Genomic DNA, 18,119 nt, shown 5'->3' with positions numbered 1-18,119 from the left:
CAGTCTCTGGTAACTAACTAATTTACTGCTCTGTTTGACACCTAGATAGCTTCAAATCTAATGTAATTTAAAAGGCTGGTCATCCTGTTACCTTCAGAGACATCAAAACATCAGGAATAAGATGCATCGTTACTCACCTCTTCTCCAGGTATGTAGACAAGAGAAAAAAACACAGGCATTTCACCATCAATTTTTCCTATCTATTCAATTAAAGGGCTCCCACAGGCTATAATGCAAACCATTAAAGTGATATTTATAAGGAATTTGCAATATAAGGAAAATTTATGTGTTACAATGTTAAGTAGAAAGGGAAGGACTACAATTGTGTTGCTTAAACTCAATGTAAATCTGGCAGAAAAGAAACAAAATGTTAATAGTGATTATCTTTATATGGGACAAAAACATGAGGATTTTTTCCTTTCATTTTTTATCTTTCAAATTTTCTTTTTATTCTATTTTTAAAGTTTTTTATTTTAAAGATGTGGGGCACAATTTAGGGTTAGGGATACAAATGTTCATTATGCAGGTACTTTTGTTGATGAGTTCCCCCATCCCCCACCGCCCAGGCAGTTTCCCACTAGTGCCAATCCCACCCCCACCCCTTATCTTTCGGATTTTCTACCAAGGGGTGTGTGTGTGTGTGTGTGTATCTCAAACCGGAAAAAGTAAACAGCTCAAACTGGAAAAATAGCCTAATGATCTCAAAAAGAAAAGAAGTCTTTAAGAAACTGAGATTTTAATGAAGCCTATCTAAACAAATCCAACTGTTACTCTTTTAGCAGTCATTCCCAAATCTTTTTATAGACTAATCTGTAAGGATGTACTCACCTAAAGGACTGCATAACTTACAAAATATATTTTAATATTACATGAATTCACAAAACATTTAGAGAACACTTACCTTGTTTAGCACTGTACTCAATAAGCATCATGGAATACACAAAAAAGCATAAGATAGACAATAAATCCCTTGCCTGATAAAGCTCATACATTTTATATATGAATTTATCTCCACAGTTGTATGTTAAAAATGCCAGAGGCCTATATTATTTAAGCACTAACAGAGCACAATAGACAGTTCAGAGAAGAGTAAGATCATAACTGACTGCACCTATATTAATGGAAGAAGCCTTTAAAATAAACCTAAGTTTTAGAGAGGAAAATAAGAGCTATATGCAAATACAGGTTGTAAGTAGGACAGTAGCAAACCATAATATGTCTGATATACTATGCCAAAAAACAGTAAAAGCTTCCTGCTTCAGTTATCTTTTCCTTGTAGAGACTAATAGCAAAACAGTTTTATTTATTTATTTGTAACATTACCATTTTAGGTGCATATGAAAATTTATCAGTATGGAAATCACAAATTCATTTTTCTTCTCATCTTGTTTGAAAATTGGGTCAAAAATTCCTTGCAAGGATACTATATTATTATCTCATCAAAGAGCTGGTAAAGTACTTCTAAGATTTAATATCAACAGTGATTTGAAATATATCATAACAATAAGTCTCACTCTGTTGCCCAGGCTGGAGTGCAGTGGCACACTCACACCCACCGCAGCCTCGACCTGCTGGGCTCAGGCAATCCTTCTACCTCAGCCTTCCAAGTAGCTGGGACTACAGGCATGTGCCACCATGCCCAGCTAATTTTTTGAGGTATTGTAGAGATGAGGTCTTGCCAAGTAGCCCAGGCTGGTCTCGAACCCACAGACTCAGGCAATCCTCTCTTCTTGGCCTCCCAACTTGCTTGGGATTATAGGCATGAGCCACTGCACCCAGCCAACAATAAGTATATTATTTCTTTTTATCAAAGAACAACTAGTGAAAAACTGATCATTATGCAAATGCAATTTTATAAAACCTCATCCTAAAAGAAGTTAACTACTTTATATTTGATTTTTGTGAACAGATTTAAATGAACTGATTTAAACTTAAATGTAATTTTTAAATATAAAAATTTAAGTTGTAAAAACTGATAGAAAGAAACAGGTATTTTGTGGCTTACCAGTGGAAATAAACCCAAATGAGAAACATTGAGAAGACTGAAAACAGGCATGAGTTAATATGGAGCATAAACATTATTTTTCCTTTAAGTTACACAAAATAATATGAATGTCAGGTTATTATTATTCCCTCAGTTTAACATTTGTAAACCAACATTATCTCCCACCTCATTATCACTTAACTCTAAAAAACATATCTTTGGTTGTTTTAAAAATCAACCCCCAACTTATTGGCATCTTCCTTCACATAAGCAGGTACTTCTAACAAAAAGCTAGAGTTTCACGCATGGGAAAATAGGGAAACTGAGTGACAAAATCGAGAGAATAAGCAAGAATGATAACACAAAGCAGCTCTCTTTTTCCTAGGCTATTTTAAGACTGCAGAACAGTGGTGCCTACTCAGAGGCTAAGGAAAAACAAAACTTTTCATGAACTCGAATTAAGAGCACATGACTAGTACTCAAATGCCAAGACCTGGGTGTATCCCAAATGCCTCAACTGTTCCTTGGAACCACATGTCCCACAGACACCACCCATGGCTGTGCTAGAATCCTCTGTTTTGTTTCCCTTCTTCTATTCACCTTCAATTCACAACTGTCACAAGTGCATGCTCTGCCCTCACTCTTTCCTTTCCTTAAAAACCATATTCTACCATTCTCCATGTGCTTTTAAACACATGTTTTCAAATAAACATTTTCACCAGGCCTTAATAATTTAGGGAGTTTGCTATAGCATTAGTGAAACATCCTGTACAGTGATAGCTAGCAAGGTGTATCTAAAATCTGGTTTAATAGAAAGATTCACAAAACAAATCCTGATACCTTTTATTTGGAAACAATCACAACTTCAATATATTTCTAAAAAGCTTGTATTTACAAATATTTTAGACAATAGTCATTGTAATACAACCTCCTTTTACAAAAGACTCATAAAGTAAGTTTTTATTTTCTGTATACTTAATTTTCTTGATACAGACACACACACTTGAAAAGAAATGCACACATTTCATACCTCAGTAGAGATTCAAAACAGAGATCTGTTTAAATCCAACAATGTTCATAAGTGGTAAGAACTATTACATCATACATTGTCCATCACCAGACAACAGAAAGGTGCATTTTTCACCCATAATTCTGCCACATAAGTTAAGTAACAATGCAGAGAACAGGATAAATATTTTAGAACACAATTTAAAAATCAGAATGAAATTTATAAAAACTCACACTGAAGCTTGTAAATCTACACTTGTCCTCCTGAGAATTTAGAATTAAGACAATAATAGCTAAAGCTAATTTTCAGTGAATGCTCACTGTGTGCCAGTCATAGAAATATTGAGATTACTTTGGGTATGCCATTATGTTTAGAGGTTCTAAGATAGCTAATAAGTCTTGTAAACGTTCTTTCCTGGCATTAGCAAATAATCAATACCAATGTGGAAAGAAATACAAACAAATTATCTACATGTCATGTACCCATGACATCAATTCCACAAACTTACTCTCCAAATTCTGTCAAATACTTACAAGATACTACAGCACAGGTAGGAAAAGAAAGAATTACACTAAATCAACTCAGTCATAAATCAAATCACTTGAATGGGGAATACCTCCTAAAAATTATGGCTAAAATTAGTTTTAGGCCCTGGAAGTACCTTCTCCAAGTCTGGTAGAAGAGTAGTGAAGCCATTTCTTTACAAAAGCAAACTACAGCCTCTAGTGGTGCAAGTGAGAAAAACAAAGCCTAGGCAACAAAAGGATCTTTTGAAATTGCCAGGAGGAATGACCCAAATCAATTTTCTGTCTTGATCTGTACCACTCATTGCTTATTTAATATAATCTTGAATGATTATTTTTTAATGCATAAGAATTTTAAGTGAACAAATAAAAGAAAATAAAAATCATCACTGCTCTTAGAAAAATTTCTGAAATAGTTTCCCACTACTGCCTAAGGTCAGAGATCACTTTTAAAAAGACAAATGGAAAATAAGATATTAAAAAAAAAAAATCATCTTCTTTTATAAGCAGTTCACAGTTTCTATTTTTTTTTTTTTTTTTTTTTAGTTGGAGTCTCACTCTGTCACCCAGACTGGAGTGCAGTGGCTCGCCCTGGCCACCGCAGCCTCCACCTGTTGGGCTCCCGTGATCCTTCCGCCTCAGCCCTCCAAGTAGCTGGAACTACAGGCGCGCGCTCCCATGCCCGGCTAATTGTTTGATTTATTGTAGAGATGAGGTCTCGCCAAGTTGCCCAGGTGGGTCTCCAACCTGCAGGTTCAGGCAATCCACTCACCTCAGCCTCCCGAAGTGTGGGATTACAGGCTGAGCCACTGAGCCCAGCTGGTTTCTATATTTTTAAGTGTTCTACATTTTAAAATGTTCTTTAACACATACACTATAGGTATGCTTTCTCATAATTTCCAATTGCTATGAAATCCTTAAATTGTGAAACATAAATTCATGCTTTCCCAAGGCATCTGAGATCAGATCAATCAGATCAACTGAGACCAGTGAGAACAAAACAATGAATGTAACATTCATATCTGATTTTAGGAATGTCACATTAATCAGAGAAACAGTTTTTGCAGTTAAATGTATTTTTTACAGAAAATGAGTCCAAAATGCAAGGATAGGCCTTAGTAATTATGCTAACATTTCTCCTTATTATTCATATGCACAATACAGACCAACCTTCATGAAAGAAAGTTTAAACTTGTAACACATCTGTTATCAAAGATTGGTGGGTCACTATTCACGGAATGCTACTGAGCTGAAAAGAGTATGATGACATTATAATACCCAATCATAAATAATTTACAATTACATTAAATGAGACTCCAGGAAAGCTGAGGCACAGACTAGTGGTACACTGTCATATAAGTATTGAGGTTAGTTTGGGTACACCATTATGCTTAGAGGTCTAGGAGAGCTAAAGTCTTGTAAATGTCCATTCCATTCAAGGTACCACAAATAGCCCTTCAAGAAAAATAGGTATATGTTATGTTATGCCTCAGGTTTTTTGGAGCTCTGGAAAATTAAAAGGGAAGAAGAGAATCAGAGATTAAACTGAAAGACGTATTCTACCTGTGTCCTCGAATGTCAGACTGATCACAGACTCCTCCAAGTGCAATTCTGTGGAACTCTCGACCTAGCGTCTTTGCCACTGATCTTCCCACGCTTGTTTTACCAACTCCAGGAGGGCCAACAAAGCAAAGAATTGGGCCCTTCAGGTTATTTTTCAGCTGTCTGACAGCCAAATATTCCAGCACTCTTTTCTTCAATTTTTCCATGGCATAATGGTCATTATCCAGAAGAATCCGGGCTGCCCGAATGTCCAGGCGGTCTGTCAAATAACCCAACAGAAATAATTTGAGCACATGAGGTTTTTAAGTGAAAGAACTCCTTTCAAGACTGGCAAGAGCAAAACACTTTTTGAAAAAAGATTTGATAAGAACAGACTTGGATCCTTCTAAATGAGTCTTCAAAGAGACTTGTATTGGGTTTGGTTTTTCTACTTAAAATATGGTGTCTCCAGAGATAGTAAGTACCAGACAACCAAAATCCAGAGACAGTAGGTACTACACAATGTTCATATCATTTTATTTGGAATGATTTCTTATGGAGACATAATTTCTACATATTCTGTTTGTGCTGGCATTTGTTCTTCTAAAAAAAGGTGGCTTTTCTTTCTTATTACAGAAGCAATATATGTTCATTCCAGAAAACCTGGCAACAATAATAAAAAAGAAGAAAATAGTTACCCATAATCTCATGTCCCAAGAGATCATCACTGTCTTTATTTTGGTATGTGTGTGCATTCATATACTGATTTTTCATAATGGGGTTTTATGAGATCTTTAATTTTTATAAAATGTTCAACTTTCAGTGTCACATGTATTTTTCAGTAACATTTTATGGTTATTTAATATTCCATTGCTTATCCATATTCATTTAACTAATTCCCTATTGCTGAACATTTAGGTTGTTTACAAATTTTTCAGTTATAAAAAATGCATATATCTGTAATTATTTCCTTCAATTAATTTTCTATAAATGGGAGCACTAGATTAAAAAAAAAAAAGGTTGTAATTGCCAAACAGAAAAGATGGATAAACTAAAGTCTCACCAGAAGCGTATGAGTTAGACTTTGTTTCTGGAGCCAAACTTTCATCAGGTTTACTGATATGCTTTAAAATTCTAATAGATTAAACACTTAGGTGATAGAAACCAAAATGAATTCACCAGCTGGATGGCTGCCAGGGGATAATACATAGCCATGTGATCATACTGACAGTGAAAGAAGAGGATGGGAGAGAAAAAAACACAAGTCCACTCTGTCAATTGGTTATTTGGAATGTACTATGCATTATTCCTAAAGGAAAAAAAAAGACTTTAAGTTGTATTTTTATTTTGGTTCCCAAGTTAGTTCATAAAAACTTAGCTAAGCAGTAATATGTATAATTTAATTGTAGTACTATTGATTTTAGTCAGAGTCCTGGGTGAGTGATTGGGAAAGGGAAGAATAAAATTTCTTCCCTTTTCCTGGCTTCAGAACCCAATCAGTGAATATATAAACAAGTGAAAGACGGAGCTTTTCAGTTGTTTCACAATGCTAACTCTAACACTAAAGCATACCATGGAAGACACAAAAGAAAACTTCAGACTAATCCCATTTTGTATAGCTCTAGATATTAAAATGCTAGTAAAGAAAATCTATTAAAAGGTGAATCTTCTGGTCGGGCTTGGTGGTTCAGCCTGTAATCCCACGCTTTGGGAGGCCGAGGTGAGTGAATTGCCTGAGCCCGTGGGTTCGAGACCCACCTGGGCAACTTGGTGAGACCTCATCTCTACAAGAAATCAAAAAAATTAGCTGGGCGTGGTAGTGCACGCCTGTATTTCTGGCTACTTAGAAGGCTGAGGCAGAAGGATTGCTGGAACCCAGCAAGTCGAGGCTGCAGTGGCCGGGAGCGGCCACTGCACTCCAGTCTGGGGGACAGAGTGAGACTCCAACTCAAAACAAAAAACAAACAAACATAACAAAACAACAAAAAAGGTGAATCTTCTAAGTCCCAGTGGGATTTAATTTCATTATGCAAAGATGGTTCAATATTTGGTTATCAATGCATTTATTACATCATTATGTCCAAGGGGAGAAACTTTCCATAAAATATCATCTTATGCCTAAAAGGACTCGTTCTGACACATCATCCATTCCTGATTAACAAATTCAGTAAGCTCAGAATAGAATCCTGGATAATTTAGAAAAGACTGAGGACACTGTGAAGAAATTTCTTCCAAGAAATATGCCAAGACAATTTTAAAAGTTCTTTCCATCTTTGAAGAAAAGGTAATTTCTGTAATTGTTATTTTCCATCTTTTCTACATAGGACATTTTTTCTAAATATTCTTTTTAATAATTTAGAGAGCATGCTTCCTAATCACACTTAAATAACACCTGTGGTTACATGTGAAAACAATTAAAACTTACTTAAACAAATTTCTCTATTTACAATTGGAAGATTGAAATAGTATCTACTGGCTCCTTTTATTTAAAATGAGAAAATTAACAAACTTATTTCCAACAAATCTTTCCTCTCTGTTTTCCTTTCTGCTTTTGATTACTATCTGAGATCCCTACTTGGTTGAGTAAGTTTTTCTTTCAGGAATTACAAATGACTTCTACATTATAACCAGCAGGCTAAAAAAAAAATTTTTTTTTAAAGAATCATGAGCCAGGTGCAGTGGCTCATACCTGTAATCCTAGCACTTTGGGAGGCTGAGGCAGGAGGATAGCTTAAGGGCCAGGAGTTTGAGACCAGCCTAGGCAACATAGTGAGATTTCATTTCTACAAAAAATAAAAAAATTAACCAGGTGTGGTGACATGCACTTGTAGTCCCAGCTACTCAGTTGACTGAGGATGAAAGATCTCCTGAGCCCAAGAGGCCAAGGCTACAGCAGCTATAAGCACCGCACTTCAATCTGGATGACAAAGTGAGACTATGCGTTGAAGAAGAAAAAAAAGAGAGAGAGTACATACTATATGATCCTATTTATATAACATTTTAGAAAACATAAATTAATCTATAGTGGTTGCTTGGGGATTGGTAGGAAAAGAGAAAATTGAGCGAGGGAAGAAGGAAGAGATTATCAAGGAGCATGAGGAAACTTTTAGAGATGACAAAGTTGTTCATTATCTCAATTGTGGTACTGATATTACAGATGTATACGTATGTCAAAACTCATTGAATTATACATATTACATATGTGCAGTTTACTGTATATCAATTATACCTCAATAAAGCTGGAAAAAATTTCTCAAACTTTATCAAAAGAGAAATTAAGGAAATAATCACATTTACAAGTGCCTCATAAAGAATAAAATGCTTAGGTATAAATTTAACCAAAGAGGTAAAAGGTCAGTACACTAAAATCGATAAAACACTGATGAAAGAAATTAGACACAAATAAATGGAAAGATACCCAATGCTCGTAGACTGGAAGAATATTGTTAAAATCTCCACACCACCCCAAATTTTCTATAGATTCGATGCAATTCCTATAAAAATTCCATTGGCATTTTTCACAAAAATAGGAAAAAACCCTCTAAAATTCATATGGAATCATAAGACTGAACAATCCAATCAATCTTGAGCATCATACTTCCTGACTTCAAGTCATATTACAAAGCTACAGTAATTCAAAAATACAGTTCTGGCCAAAAAACAGACACACAGGCCAATGGAACAGAATAGAGAGCTCAGAAATAAATCCACACCTGTAAGGTCAAACAATTTTCAACAAGGGCTCCAAGGATATACAATAGGAAAAGGACAGTCTCTTCAAATACATGTTGGGAAAACTGGATATCCACATGCAAAAGAATGAAATTGGATCCTTATTTTATGCCATACACAAAAATTATGTTTAAAATGGATTGAAGACTTTAGCATAACACCTGAAACCATAAAACTCCTAAAGGAAAACATATAGAAAAGCTCCAAAACACAATGGTCCAGGCAATGAATTTATGGATATGACATCAAAAGTAAAAATAAGCAAGGGAGATTACATCAAACTAAAAAGCTGCTGTACAGCAAAAGAAACAATCAGCAAAATGAAAAGGCAACACACAAAGTGAGAGAAAATATTTGCAAACCATATTCAGATAAGGGGTTAATATCCAAAATGTACAAGAAACTCATACAACTCAATAGCAAAATAAACAAATAGCCTGAATAAAAAATGGGCAAAGGACCTGAGTAGACATTTCTCCAAAGACAACATACAAATGACCAACAGGTATATGAGAATATGCTTACCATGACTAATCATCAGGGAAATGCAAATCAAAACTACAATGAGATATCACCTCATGCCTGTTCAGATGTCTACTATGAAAAAACAAATGAAATGAGTGAGAATGAGGATATGGTGAAAAGGGAACACTTGTCCACTGTTGGTGGGACTGTACATTGGTGTAACCCTTATGAAAACAGTACAACAGTTGCTAAAAAAACTAAAAATAGAACTTCCTTATGATTCAGCAATCTCACTTCAGCATGTATATCCAAAGGAAATGAAATTTGGAATTTGAAGAGATATCGGCACTCCCATGTTCACTCCAGTATTATTTACAACAGCCAACATATGGAAACAACCTAAGTGTCCACTAATAATAAATGGACAAAAGACAAATACTGTAAGATTTTACTTATGTGTGGAATCTAAAATAGTTAAACTCAGAAACAGAGTAGGATAGGGATTGCCAGGTACTGAGGGGAGAGGAAATGAAGGTGGTGATAGTTAAAGCATACAAAGTACAAAGTTACTCAAAATAAATGAGTTCTGGAAAGCTACTATAAAGCATAGTGCCTATAGCTAACAATACTATAATATACTTAAAATCTGCTAAGAGGATAGATCTTATGTTAATGTTCTTACCACTAGCATCAAAAGAGAAGAAAAGACAATGATAGTAATAATAATAGGGGCAGCAGGAAACTTTAGGAGATAACAGATACGTTTCTGGTTTTGAAAATGGTGATGGCTTCATGAGTGTACACTTATCCTAAGACTCATTGAAATGCATTCATTAAATATGTATAGCGGCCAGGCTTGGTGGTTCAGTCTGTAATCCTGTGATTTGGGAGGTCGAGGTGAATGAACTGCCTGAGCCCGTGGGTTCGAGACCTGCCTGGGCAACTTGGCGAGACCTCATCTCTATAATAAATAAAAAAAATTAGCCAGGTGTGGTAGTGCACACCTGGGGTACCAGCTACTTGGAAGGCTGAGGGGGAAGGATCACTGGATCCCAGCAGGTCGAGGCTGAGGTGGCCAGGAGCGGCCACTGAACTCCAGTCTGGGTGACAGAGTGAGACTCTAACTCAAACAAACAAACAAAAATATGTATAGCTTTTTATATGCCAATCACACTATAATAAAGTTTCAAAAAATTAAAATAAAAATAACATGTAACAGTAAGAAAATCAGTGGGGAACATTTGAAATGAAAATTTGCATGAGCTTTCTGAGTAACAATTAGACTGGTATTTTGTTGGCTCACCAGTTGTACTTTTGTTCCAAGGAAGTTCCACCATGAGTTCCAAATAATTTCTAGTCAGAGCATATTCTGGCATTGACTGAGGCATTTTTTTGAGTCTGTGGAGAAAAAATACATAGCAAACAGGTTCATGAACAAAGAAAATTCCATAACTGAAAAACCAAGCACATCTCCCTTGCTTGGTTAGATTCATCATGCATATTTGGTTAAATAAATTCAAAAAAGTTTTTAAGTAACTAGTTAATAAAAAGTTTGTTTTATTTTGTAATGTACTTACCGTGTATGTACTTTGTAAGTATATTACATGCTATGTACATTACAAAACAAAATAAAAACAGATATTGAAAACTGGAAGGAAAAACATGGCCTAACCAGTATCCGTCCTTTCTGAGCTCAGAGGGACAGTCTCAAGTAACATATATCCATTTACTCATCACAATAAGATTTAAGTGCCTAACTATGCATAATACAATACTGTTATCAGAGATGAAGTCTGTCATAAAAGTAAGGCAATATTATATATTTAATTAAAAAGGTAACTTCCCAGCCGGGCTCGGTGGCTCAGCCTATAATCCCGCACCTTGGGAGGCTGAGGTGAGTGGGTTCGAGACCCGACTGGGCAACTTGGTGAGACCTCATTTCTACAATAAATCAAAAAATTAGCCGGGTGTGGTAGCGCGCGCCTGTAGTTTCAGCTACTTGGAAGGCTGAGGCGGAAGGATTGCTGGAGCCCAGCAGGTCGAGGCTGCAGTGGCTGGGAGCGGCCACTGCACCCCAGTCTGGGCGACAGAGTGAGACTCCAACTCAAAAAAAAAAAAAAATTAACTTCCGTAGTACATGCAGTGCTTAGCAAAGTGTTCTGCACATAACAGATAGTCTATATTAATTAACTAATGTCAGAGTCAATATAAAATCTTCTTCAACTACATTTACTAATGTTCTTAACTGTGACCCTCAGAAAGTCAAATCTTAAAGTATTCAAGCAGGCTCATTATAATTCACTAATATCAGAAAATACAAGGCTGAATGTGGTAGCTGACAACTGTAATCTCAGCACTTTGGGAGGCTGAGGAGGAAGGACTGCTTGAGCCCAGAGTTCAAGACCAGCCTGAGCAACATAGAAAGATCTTGTCTCTACAAAAAAGTTTAAAAATTAGCCGGGCATGGTGGTGTGCACCTGTAGTCCCAACTAATCGGGAGGCTGAGGCAGAAGGATCTCCTGAACCCAGGAGGTTGAGGATGTGTGTGTTGAGCCATGATTGTGCCAGTGTACTCTAGCTGGAGAGACAGAGTGAGACCTCAACTCAAAAAAAAAAAAGTATACAGAAGAAAAAAAATGGTTTTCTATTTAACCCTGAGGCTATTGAGAAAATGCAATAAATCCATATACCCTATTCTGTCAGCAAGGTTTCCCTGTAATTTGTCTTGTACAAAGATAAACCGATAGTCCCTGCCCTCTAGAGTTTGCTATCTAAAGAAGAAAAAAAGGTACATGTGAAGAACCTAATGCCACCTAACAAGCATTATGTCTAAACAAAGAAGTATGCTCATTCTTTTAGACAATGAAAAGGCAGCTGCAAGAATTATAATTTTTGGCAGCAAGTTATAGGGAGAAGTATTGTATCATTTATCCTCAGTATTTGATAAAAAGATTAGTGAAAATGGTGCTAATTCAGAGTACTAAGAATGTTTTAAGAATTAGATTCTGGTTGACGAAGGAAAAAAGAGGAAATGAGTCCAGAGACCAAAGGTATAAGATGAGAATTAAGAAAGCCATGACAGACAAGAGTTGGCAAAGGAGGCCGGGCATGGTAGCTCATACCTATAATCCTAGCACTTTGGGAGGTGAGGCAGGAGGGTTGCTTGAGCCCAGGAGCTCGAGACCAGCCTAGGCAACATAGTGAGATCTTGTCTCTACAAAAAATTAAAAAATTAGCTGACATGATGGCACGTGCCTGTAGTCCCAACTACTTGGGAGGCCAGAGCAGAAAGATCACCTGAGCCCAGGAGACTGATGCTACAGTGAGCTGAGATCGTGCCACTGCAGTCCAGCCTGGGTATCAGAGTGAGTCCCTGACTCAAAAACAAACAAACAAAAAAGAGTTGGCAATGGAAAGATAAAATGAATAGGGTGGTATATGAGTATATTAAGCATAAGAAAAGGAAAAAGAATACAGAGAATACAAAGCAAATGACTCAGCTTTCAGTTTGTGGTCTGAAGGAGCGGAATCAAGTTTCATGAGCAGCAATTTTTAACATTAGTAAGCAAAATGAAAATACCAATGAATAAATGTCTTCTACAATTTACCTTTTAATCTCTTTGACACAGACTTTATGAGCCTGCTCTGGCATACTAGATGTTCGTATTTTTTTCTCTAGCATGACAATGTCATCATTATCTTCATCTTCATCCTCATCTTCTAAAGCACCTGGGATGTGTGTAATCCTCCGAATAGGACGTATTGCTATAACCTAATGGAGAAAGTAGAAGAGTAAAACCATATGTCGAAGTAAGTTGGAAAGGAAGTAGCTACCTACGTGTAAGGTTATGACTGGTGCTGAAGAACATTTCTTATGGGTATAGTCTGTATCTTTAGGAACTAAAGTTCAGAATGATAATTAAGAGCCAGATATGGAGGCAGGAAAATTTCAAAAGACCAACATAAGATGGACATGCTTCTTTGGTACATGCTTACAATAATACTTGCATAAGAAAAAAAACAAACTCAAGGAACTGGCTACTAGAAATAATTAAAACATGAAGGAATTGCCTTTCTTTGAACTACTATTACAGTCACTATTTTCTTGATGTACATTATTGCCTACCATTTTTTGACTAAATAAATTCCATTTTTCCTCCTTTATTTCAAAATTTCTCCCTAGTATCTTCCACCTTCCCACCACTGGCTCCATTATCTGTATTCAACACAAAGAAAGCTTTTCCCCTTCAGAACATGTTATCTTTCCTACATTTTCTTCCAGTTAACCAAAACACTATTTACTTCCCTTTTGTGAGGTTCTGCATCTCCAAGTGGCTATAACTATCATGCCCCCTTCCTCATCAATTGCTTCAGTAAGCCCTTGGTCTCTGTCCCCATCATGATGAAACTGTTCTTTCAAATCTAAAAACCGTATTCTGTGCCAAGTCAAATGGCCTTTATTTGTGTTCTCTTTCTCAATGATCTCTCTACCACATTTTAAACCTACCTTATGTACTCTTTGAGAGTCATTAAGCAATTCCAACCATTACTGGAGCAAAATAATATACTCGTATTTAATTTAAAAGCCTCCAGAATTTCTTTTTTATCTGGAAAATGATCTGTTTAATACATTCAAATATTTTAAAGTGTAAAATATAAAGCAGTACATAAAAATGCAATTTTGGAGCCAGGCTCGGTGGCTCAGCCTGTAATCCCGCGCCTTTGGGAGGCTGAGGTGAGTGGACTGCCTGAGCCCGCGGGTTCGAGACCCGCATGGGCAACTTGGCGAGACCTCATCTCTACAATAAATCAAAAATTAGCTGGACATGGTAGCACATGCCTGTAATTCCGGCTACTCGGAAGGCTGAGGCGGAAGGATCACCGGAGCCCAGCAGGTCGAGGCTGTGGTGGCCGGGAGCGGCCACTGCACTCCAGTCTGGGTGACAGAGTGAGACTCCAACTCAAAAAAAAAAAAAATGCAATTTTGTACAAACATAATATTAATAATCTACTTTTATTCTTACATAAGTTATTGGCAGATAAAATTAATAAAATATTTTAAAGGATAAAAAACTGAATAAAATTATATTTTTTAAAAGTGAGATTCAAGGCCAGGTGTGGTGGTTCATGCCTATACAACACCTTGGGAGGCTGAGGTGAAAGGATCACTTGAGGTCAGGAGTTCAGAACCAGCCTGGCCAACACAGCAAGACACTGTCTCCACAAAAATGAAAAAATTATCCAGGTATGCTGACATGTGCCTGTAGTCCCAACTACTCCAGAGGCTGAGGCAGTAGGATCACTTAGCCCAGGAGCTCAATGTTGCAATGAGCTATGGTTGTGCCACTGCCCTCCAGCCTGGACAAAGAAACGAGATGACCTTGTCTCTTAAAAAAGAAAAAAAAAGAAAGAAAAAAAATGAGATTTAAAAAGCACATCAGTGATTTCACTATTGAGACAACAGTACTTGTTAATGCATTTTCTTTCCCCTGACTGCTAACTCTAAATATTATCCTGATTCTTACATTTTAAAATAATTATCTCTTCACTCAATACAACTTTTTTTTTTTTTTTACAGAAGCTCTTAAGCTTATAACTAATTACTACTTGCAGATTTTTAAAAAATGAATATTGAAGAATCCAAGTTTTGCTATGCTAGAAGTGTCTACAATTTGAAGGGCACAGTTTAAGAATAAAAAACTATTAGTTCAAAATTAGGTGTAGAGGGAATATGTATTTAGAGTATGAAAAATAAGGCCAGGTGTGGTGGCTCACACCTGTGATCCTGGCACTTGGGAAGACCAAGGCAGAAGAATTGCTTGAATCTAGGAGTTTGAGTGAGACCAGCCTGTGTAGCATAGTGAGATTCCCCCTACAAAATAAAAATAAATAGATAAATAACTGTCTCTTGTTTGGTAGTTTTCTGGAACACATTTGGACACCTTTCTTTTTAAGTGATAACCTTCACTGATAGTAAGCTGCAGTTGTCTGAACTTTCAATGCAGAATGAACATAGATTTGTTTTTCTGCACAAAAACCAATAATTGAGTCACTGGTCTTATCTCAAGCCAGAAATAATTTCTAGTATTTATTTTAAACAGCCTGGTGTCCTGGAATACTAGACCTAAGCATGATGATCACTAATCCTCTCTCTCTCCTCAGCCTACTTCATTCCTCTTCTCTAGTCCTGCCAGGAAGGAGTCCTTCCCTTATGTTCTGCTTTCTCTGCAACATGTTCTCCTACATAAGCCAACACTTCTGTGCTGATGACCATTAAATTGCTAACATTATTCTCAAGCCTTCACTTAAGTCAGAGTCAGAATCTCCAACAAAGAACTGCCATTTTCACATTTTGTCCACATCAAATATAACTTCCAGATCTTAACTTTGCCCAGTCATAAAAATAGGAAAATCAACAGCTCAAAGGAGACTTCACATATATGCATGTAATACATGATAATGGGAAAGAAAATGATTATTTAATTAGTAGTGCTGAGTCAAATAAAAAGCTGTTTGAGAGAAAATACTGGTTTCACCTCATTAATAGGACAAAATAAATGACATATGAGTTAAAGAGTCAAGTACTTTTTAAATAAATCAACTAAAGAAAAACTACAAAGAAAGTATCAAACCACTGAAGGATAACCTTAGAAGACAGGAAAAGATTAAGAGTTTGACTAAGCCAGGTGCGGTGGCTGGCTGGGCAAGGTGGCTTAACCCTGTAATCCCAACACTTTGGGAGGCTGAGGTGAGAGTACTGCCTGAGTCCACAGGTTCGAGACCAGCCTGGACAACTTTGTGAGACCTCATCTCTACATTAAATCAAAAAATTAACTGGGCATGGTGGCACGCGCATGTGGTTCTGGCTACTTGGAAGACTGAGGCAGAAGGATCGTCTGAGCCCAGCAGGTCAACTCTGCGGTGGCCATGAGCATGCCACTGCACTCCAGCCTGGGTGACAGAGTGAGACTCCAACTCAAAAAGAAAAAGCGTTCAACTAAAAATTGAAACTTTTTAAAACTAAAAACAAAAAACTCACCCAAATTATGGCACAATACACAGTCCTTTTAGGAAATAATTTTATATTATGTTCTTAATACTATATGTGGTTAAAAAAATGTTATACTCAAAGATACTCATATAGTTATTTGCTAGTTTTTAAAATACACAAAACATTGGAAACAACACACAATGTCTGACAAAAAGGGAAATGGCTTAGTAAATTATCCCTTTGGATGATAACCACAACAAAAATAAAAACAATGTGAAAAATGTTTACATGTTTTTAAAAAATCCAGGCGTGGAAACGAACTAGAGGAAAACACACCTAAATTTTATCAGTAACTTTAGTGGTTTGTTCCTTTTTTGATTCCCCTCAATTTTACACCACACTAAATCTGAACAATAGAGTAAAAGAAGTATTTACCCGCTTATCATCGTCTTGCTTGGGTTTTCTGGTTTTCTGAAGCAGTTTCAGGCCTTCAATCTGTCTGACAAGCAGTGGGATAGTCATTTTGAACCGTTCCTCTAAGCTTACAGCATCTAAAATCTAAGGAAATGTGAGTCAATTAACAGAATCTCTCTCAGAAACACATGCTCCACAAATAGGTAGTCACAGCCATGGCTTAAATTGCTACTTAAAGAACAAAAAACACAGTTCCTTTCAGTATTCACAGCTACACTATAGCTAACACAATCAAATCAACTCTATTAATCAGCCAGGTTGTTTGAGATGAGTATCAGAATCCTAAAAATGACATGAAAAACAAGATCTCGGTTTTTCATTCAAAAATGAAGTTGTGTGCTTCAAGATCAAATACATGGGTGATGTTAACTTTTTCTGGGAAATATTCTCTTAAAGCCCAGAATGTATCCACAAAGTAGGTCTAAACAAATTCCGGGTTCAAAATATTGAATGTTTATATACACAAGAGGATAGAAGCACTCAACCAACTGCCACTACTGATTTGTCAGAATAACCGTAACTCTCCATTCCCTCAGTAAAACACACTTGCTAATGCCCACAGCCAGAGCATTATGGCACTCCTATATTTTTCTGCTCTGAACAGTCTAACTGAATTCCTATGTTATGAGAGGGAACCCCAAAAAACTTGGAACGTATTTATAAAAAATTATGTATTTACTCTTACACATTTAAACTTCAGTCACCTCCAAAGTACTCTCCATGTGATGCAATAAACCTATTGATTCGCTTTTTCCACTGCTCAAAACAGTTTTGAACTCATCAATTTTGATGCCTTTTAGTGCTTCTGCCATTTTTTGTTTCACCTCTTCCACATCAGCGAGATGTTTCCTTTTGAGAACTTTTTTCCACCAGGGAAACAAACAAAAGTTGTTGGGGCAAGACTGGGTAAACAGGGAGGGTAGGGCATGAGGGTTATGTCTTTTTGGTCAAAAACTGCTTAACATTCAGCATGGTGTGGCAGGTATGCTCATAAATCACCCATCATGAAATGGGCAATCATGTTGAAAAATCTCCACACACAAAAAAAATTCACTGAAGCCTAACATAGCCTCTCATAACAATGCTAGCAGATACACTGATGCCGATGGGTTCCCAGAACATTTACCTGGGGGAAGCCTGTATACAAGGAACCCGCCCTTCAAAATATAATTTCATTTTTGGGAAGGGGTCTGCCTCATATAACTATCCTGTTTGTATTAGTTGTTCTTGCTATTATAATCGTTGCATTTATATTAAACAAGCTGATAAAATAAGGACTGTTTCAATGAACACTAACAAATATTTTAGGAAGAGTCAATTAAAAAAAAGTGTTAAAAAATACCTTTAGCCGGGCTCGGTGGCTCAGCCTGTAATCCCGCGCCTTTGGGAGGCTGAGGT

General features: G+C 36.6%; 1 protein-coding gene across 2 annotated transcripts in view; it reads right to left on the bottom strand.

Annotated features, from left to right (window-relative positions):
• The window catches only part of LONP2 (lon peptidase 2, peroxisomal), a 103,179-nt gene that overhangs the window by 71,758 nt on the left and 13,302 nt on the right, over window positions 1–18,119 (bottom strand). For both annotated transcript variants that reach the window (XM_008067510.2, XM_021717320.1), the window contains 4 exons: window positions 16,683–16,805; window positions 12,865–13,028; window positions 10,560–10,654; window positions 5,081–5,339 (listed from right to left, as the gene is read on the bottom strand). In XM_008067510.2, the coding sequence (XP_008065701.1) occupies window positions 5,081–5,339; window positions 10,560–10,654; window positions 12,865–13,028; window positions 16,683–16,805 (641 nt within the window). The remainder of the gene's footprint in view (window positions 1–5,080; window positions 5,340–10,559; window positions 10,655–12,864; window positions 13,029–16,682; window positions 16,806–18,119) is intronic.

The sequence above is a fragment of the Carlito syrichta genome, unplaced genomic scaffold (assembly GCF_000164805.1).
Source record: "Carlito syrichta isolate Samal-C Ts95f unplaced genomic scaffold, Tarsius_syrichta-2.0.1 Scaffold309650, whole genome shotgun sequence".
In the NCBI taxonomy this organism is placed as follows: domain Eukaryota; kingdom Metazoa; phylum Chordata; class Mammalia; order Primates; family Tarsiidae; genus Carlito; species Carlito syrichta.
Note: the sequence above shows the minus strand (reverse complement) of the source record. Positions and strands in the feature narration are given on the sequence as shown.